We start from the raw sequence: 6,547 nt of genomic DNA, 5'->3' as shown, positions 1-6,547 counted from the left end.
TATAGTAAACCATGAAGCCTTGTTTTCAACGCAAGATAAACTCGCCAAAAGCCTGAAACTTGTCTTGGTGTATATAGTATTGCATATTAAGCATAGGGGATTTATCTTTCATATAATACTAAGACATGTTATCAAAGTCCATATAAACATGAAAGAACCATATATAATACCCTTAATATATATGCATGCAAATTGAGGGTGAGAAAATTGCATCTCATTTGTTTATTTGCATATTAGAGGTGTGGTTTATAAGATCGACGAACGGGTAAAAGGATATTATTATGGTTTTGACCTTTAAGCATTGCTTTGACAATGATCACCCTCAGTATCTGCAGAAAGTAACGGTTTTTCTGACTCTGGGGAACACAGTTTATCTTTGGAATGGTGATATTGGTGAATGTTATTAAGTTGAAAACATGAAATAAGAACTTGTAGTTTCAAGAAGTTATAATTTCAAAGCATCTCTTGTGTGTCTCATATGTGCTTAATATATGCATTCAATGCTGTGAGTGAAGTTACAAGACATTAGATCAGTCACTTGTGCATCTATAAATACTCCTGTACATGTGTTGAGTTCACTTGAGTGTTTTTCCTGCTCCACCAAATCTCCTTTATTTACTTAAAGTTATTCCTCTTTCTGGGGTCTAAAGTTTCTCTTTGGATAAACCTTTGAAAGTTGCAAAGGTTGATGATTGATGTAGATGAAATGGCGTTCGGTTTATTGACAAATATTAGATATCAAGGAAGCAAGGAGAAGAATTTAGTAAACTTTGTAGACTAATAGTAATGGACAGAAGAGTCAAATTCTATCATTTTGTACACCCCAGTGGAGGAAGTGTGATTTGTGGCAAAGTAGTTTCTTTCTTCTGTTCAACATGAATTATGAATTTAGTAGACTAAGATCCAAATTAACTTCTATCAACTTAATTTGGAGGTTTAGAGAGGAGTGTAAGGTGCCTTAAAGTTGTGCTCTTTTGGTGGAGTGTGGTGCCTTTGGATAGATATCTTTCCTTGTCCCTCATTTAATGGACATGATAACCTTTCTCCATTGTGGGACTTTTTTTAAAGGGACCTTCACTATCAGATGAGTGGAGGGAATGAAGACTTAGCTGATGCTTAAATTGTTTTCCTTTTCCTAATTTGTTCTTTCTTTCCTGATATTTTTTGTTTGTTTCAAGAGTATTCCTGGTCATGCTGTTCTGTGCTCACCTCTTCTTTTACTAAGGTTATCATTTGATTTTTCTACAGCTATATGTATTTTGTTCTTCTCAGCATTGCACAAAACATGCTTGATATCATCAAATTCGTGTGGTTCCAGTCGACACACACAAGACAGCGTTTCGAACGTTCGATGGCCATTATGAATTTTTTATGGTAAAGGCAGCTAGCTACCTAAGAGATGTGGAAACAGAAAAATCCAAAGACTTTGAAAAGAAAACCATTTTTCCACATTTCAATTATAACATCACTTAACTAACCAATATTTATCCACTTACTTACTTTGGATGTGTGTTTGTGTGTATATGTGGAGCATATCTAGCAAGTGTGACAGGAGTTAATGTTAGTCATACAATCTTACATGGATAATTAAAATTGTTTTACTTAAATCTAATATTAACTTCACTTTTGTTATATGGTAAATATTAGTTTCTTTTAAGCTCTTATCTTATATATATATATATATATATATATATATATGAAAAATTGAGAAGAGATGATTTTGATCAATGCCATTCAGTCTTACACATGATAAGATTAACTTTTCTCTCTTGCGATCTCATATGATTTGATATGCCTCCAATATAATAGACATTAGACATAGTGCTAATTAATAAGCACAGCACAAGGAAGAAAGGAAGAGGTGATTCATCATTCATCAAATGGCATATTCAACACTCCAGCTTGTTAGGCACAGAAGGCACACCGTTCCATTCATGCTACTTTCACAAAATATGGACATCCACACTATGATAAGCTATTTTCATAGTTCTGATATAAGGGGACACAAGTCAGAAAACACATGATGTGTAGAAAGTAGCTACTGTCAGCAAGAACACACAAAAAAACACTCATAAGAGGGAGAAAAATAGAGGAAGCCAGTGCTGAACCCTCTTTTCTGTCTCTCTCATGTGTGTTTTGACTCTCTATGCAATAAAAAGTACAAAAAACAACACACAAAAAGAAAGAGAGGGATAATAAGAGAACTAGATAAGACCCTTTCTTTGCCTCTTGTTATGTTTGTCTCATTATTATCATAGAGCAAAAGAAAGGGATGCAACTATGTGAAAGAACTGTAGTTGCTCTAATAACTCTTTGCCATGGCTTGTGGCTCTACGTTCCACTCTCAGAAACAGTTCTTCACTAAGCTTGTCACCAATGTGAGCATCAACAAGGACACCAGACACACTCCTGCAGCTGTTGGCAAGGGCCCTCCCTACTTCACTATCATCATCTGGCTGGTTCACCACAAGAGGACTTCCACCTTTGAAAACCTCAAGCTTGTTTATGGCAAATGAACCATCAGCTTCAACCACCTCCTTGAAGTCTTGCAGGCTTGGTGCATACACTGGAATGTTGAAACTGTCTCTTTTCTCACTGCTAATTAATCCCTGGGATTAAGAATATGATTTAGTACATGTACCTTAGACATATCAATACATAAAATTAACAATATACTGTATGCTTTAATTGGTTGAAAAATGCTTAAAGGAGACAGGAATTGACCATTCTAAACCCAAATTGAAAAACAGAAAACTAATGACCTCATAACTCTCAATCAAAGTTATTGGTTTAGCGTGTCCACTTATTGAGGAATGAAAAAATTTGTAAAGTATTTAATATAAAGTTCAACATTTAATATATTATACTTTTTTATTTTAAATCCTAACATACACTTAAATGACAATGGTTAGTAGTATTTACATTGGAGTTTTTGTTTTTAATAAAAGAGTTTGCCCAACGTGACTTAGAAACCAACCCTTTTAAGTTTATGATTATTAATGAACTTCAAAATAATCTTGAGTCCTACTAGGTAGGAAGGTCTAATTATATTCCGTACTTTCCTAATAACGGTATTGGATGGCTAACAAATTATGGTAGAGGATAATGTACATGACTTTGGTCTTTAGTTTCGTTCAATGTACACACAAATTAAATCATTAGATAAAAATAGATCAGATGAATGGAAACATATCCTTGTTGTCTTGCTTTAACATACGATTATGATTTTGTGTGTTCTAAACATCCAAAACCTAATTGTTGGCTAAATATTAAGCTAGCCAGCAGCTAATTATTATTTCTGCCGACATGATGATGAATGCAAGGATGGCTAGCTAGGTTGATCAACTTGGGGGGTGGAAATCAAACGGCTGAGATCAACTTGTTTGAATCATGGCAAGTGAAGTGAAAATTGACAATAATAAGCTATTAGTATATATTATTGAGACGCCTACAACAATTGATTGTTTATGTTTTTTACTTTTCATCTCACTAATGTGTGTCTAAAAGTCCTTTTTGGTCTGCCAATATGACAAAATGTGTAGACTATGTGGGTTCAGATGTGCACTGTTTTGACACAAAAGCATGTTTGTGAATGAATATTATGATAATATTAATTACCTCTTGGACAAGATCATCCCAAGCATCCTGAAAGTGGGTCCCAAAGAGGAGGCCAGCCCCACCCTGGTCTGTGGGGTCCACAGAAGTTCTGCCTAAGCAAACCAAGAACATGGACCCCCCTCTCTTCAGTTCCACTGCCCTTGATCTCAAGAAGCTTGCTAAGTCTGTTTGGAATTGATTTTTGTAAGCATTTGCGGTGATCTCACTAGCACCATGGATAAACACCCTGCCCTTGTTGTATGCACTTGACCTTTTGTCCAAAACAGATTCTGGCACCTGATCAGTCCAATACAAAATATAAAAAAAAAAATTAGTTTGTGTTTGAATTCACGTTGATCTAGAATCATGTTGAAATATTATTTAATGTGATTTTAAGTAAATATTCACATGTTTGATTCTGTATTAGGAAATTGATCCTGGATTTGAAATTGATTTCAAATTTTAAAAAAAAAAACTTTAGGTACTGAGAAAAAATGTCTCTTTTGGAATTTTGATCATTTTAAAAAGAAAAGGCATGGAGTTGAATAGGATTATGTGCTTAATTACCTTCCATGCGCATTAAAAAATAGCCCAAATACGTCACTCTGATCCTGAAATTATAATGGCTTTAAAGACCATGGTTTTGTTGCATCAACTTTTGACCATAAGTTAGAACTTTGGTCTTCAGATTAATGCATTGCCCATGTAACGGTTTCATTACGTTGTCCTAGGGAAGTGGCAATTTTTTTTTTTAGTTTTTACTTTGTGTGGAAATTACTGCATAGAAACTTCGCATATTCTTTGCTGGGTGGAGTTGGGGTGTGAATGAGACCTTGAAAGTCATTAAAGGGAGAAAATGGTTAAAAGTTGTTTAGCTAACGAACGTAATCGTTATTCACTACTAAAAGTTTTCAAGAAATTTATGGTACCTTTAAGTTTGAATTCTAATCAAAAGCTTTATAATAGAAAGAAAAGTAACTGCATGATTTGAAATCTACTAGTATTAATTTTGAGTAATTTAACTAGCTACGTTCAGGTGGAATAAAAAGTTCCAAAACAAAATGATTAATTTAATGAAAGATATTAGGATTAAAAATGAAAATGATATGCTACCTTTTCCTTTTAAAACAAGCATAACAAAAACAAAACAGGACTTTGAGATAATTACTTTTTCCTATGAATATAATGAACTTTAAAATGAAAAATATCATGAGAAGAAAAAGAAAAGAGAGAGAGAGAGACAAATTAATTTCTTCTTCTATAATTCGATCTTTAATTTCTACAATTAGACAAGAAATAAAAAAATGAGAAAAGAATTTGAAAGAAAATGAATAATGTAACTAAAAAAATGAAGAGAAAGACTTATAAAGATATTTACATCAACATCCAGTAAAATTTAATCATAATTATAAAGATGCTTTATAATATATAAATTAAACTCGGAACTTAAAGAGTAGTAATTAAAAGTATTATAAAAAGTGTTACAACTTTTAATTAACGAGAGTTAATTACCTGAGATAACCAATGCAAGGAAAAGGCTGAGTGGAAAACATCAATGAACCTTGCCGGAAATAGTCTCCGGTAGAAGGAGCCGGGTACTCCGGCGGCAAAGTAGGAGCGGTGGTTATTGGCAGCAAGGCACTCTTCCATGCTTACTCCATAGTTGGCCAAGGGAGGAAGGAGCTGAAAGAGGGTGTTGAAGTCATTGCTAGGAAGGTCAGAGAAGAAAGCTGAAAACTCAGGTGGGTCTAATCCCAAGGCTTCATAGCGTTTGATGATGTGCTTGATGATCAAATCCACCACATTGATGGTGTTGCTTCCGCATGAACACCCCAAGTCCACAACCACAAATGGCATGTTAGGGGCTTGAAGTTGAACTCCATCTAGGGCTTCTTTGAGAAGGTGATGCATGGACTTGGCATGTATGGCCTGCACATATCACATACCAAAATTAATGTTTGCACAACATGTGATCATTCTATGTACACGTATTGACGTGTATGATTAGATTTTTTTTTTTTTAAGGAAAACATGTATGATTAGCTAGAGATCGACTATAATATTAAGTCACTAATGTGTTGTCATGAAATTTTCTAATGTTGATTATAGAATAAACTATACAGAAATAGTCAAGATCAAAAATTTAAAATTGACTAAAATTAATCATGACTACTTATGCATAATTGTATGTTTAATATTTAATATTTTTGTAAGAATAATTCTCATAACATAATATATTTCATATATATGTATTTAAATATTAGAATCTTACTTTCAAGGTATGTAAAAGAAATTTCTTTTCTTAAATTTAGAGGCTTAAGCTTCATTTTGTTTGTTAATGGAAAGAGAAAAAGGGATGGAGAGGGTACCTGTGCTTGGGAATTGTTGGCATAGCTTCCCTCTCCTTTGCCTCCTTTCATGCTAAGCAACCTCTCTAGCTCCATATTGGACACTACAACATTGTCTCCCATGGAAGCAAGCTAAGAAATAACCTTGTGAAGTCAAATGGACTATATGAACTATTGTTGTTTTAGAAGAGGAAATGAACTATATATAAACTAAATGAAGGAAGAGAGTGGAAGTGAGTGTGCGTAAATATCTATTATATGGTGGTGGCGATTCTGTGTCTCTGATAGCTAAAATGAGAGACAAGAGAGTAAATATATATAGACAAAGGAGGAGGAGACTATTAACAATTATGTCTGCTTGTATATTCTATATAGCCTCCTTTGCTGCCATATAGATTACAAGTCAGTGGCAAAAGCAGCAATTATTGTGCACAATTCAGAAGGAAAAAACAAAGTATAATAAAAGAAAAACACCGAAAAAGTTGAAAGCTTAGAGTATGGGCCTCACATGCAAATGCAACAAGGAAGGCCCAAGATTGGCGCCGGATTTTGATTTTTTATAGTCACCAAAGCAACTTAATTACTGCATGCAAACAACTACC

At 34.0% G+C, this 6,547-nt stretch overlaps 1 protein-coding gene across 1 annotated transcript; it reads right to left on the bottom strand.

Moving 5' to 3' along the window:
* Positions 1–1,850: 1,850 nt before the first annotated feature.
* Positions 1,851–6,283, bottom strand: LOC114395612 (indole-3-acetate O-methyltransferase 1-like). Its single transcript, XM_028357440.1, has 4 exons — positions 5,967–6,283; positions 5,110–5,526; positions 3,619–3,894; positions 1,851–2,609 (listed from the first exon to the last, which is right to left on the bottom strand). The coding sequence occupies exons 1-4, from the start codon at positions 6,066–6,068 to the stop codon at positions 2,253–2,255; spliced, it is 1,152 nt and encodes a 383-aa protein (XP_028213241.1). The 5' UTR covers positions 6,069–6,283; the 3' UTR covers positions 1,851–2,252.
* Positions 6,284–6,547: the final 264 nt, after the last annotated feature.

Source organism: Glycine soja, chromosome 18 (genome assembly GCF_004193775.1).
Source record: "Glycine soja cultivar W05 chromosome 18, ASM419377v2, whole genome shotgun sequence".
Lineage (NCBI taxonomy): Eukaryota > Viridiplantae > Streptophyta > Magnoliopsida > Fabales > Fabaceae > Glycine > Glycine soja.
Note: the sequence above shows the minus strand (reverse complement) of the source record. Positions and strands in the feature narration are given on the sequence as shown.

What these genes read in the sequence shown, in the direction of transcription:
- LOC114395612 (XM_028357440.1), bottom strand. Translation starts at nt 6,068, where the DNA reads ATGGGAGACAATGTTGTAGTGTCCAATATGGAGCTAGAGAGGTTGCTT. An exon ending in CCTTGCATTGGTTATCTCAG is followed by an intron (nt 3,895 to 5,109) that starts GTAATTAACTCT and finishes TGGACTGATCAG; the next exon opens with GTGCCAGAATCTGTTTTGGA. An exon ending in GGGATGATCTTGTCCAAGAG is followed by an intron (nt 2,610 to 3,618) that starts GTAATTAATATT and finishes TCTTAATCCCAG; the next exon opens with GGATTAATTAGCAGTGAGAA.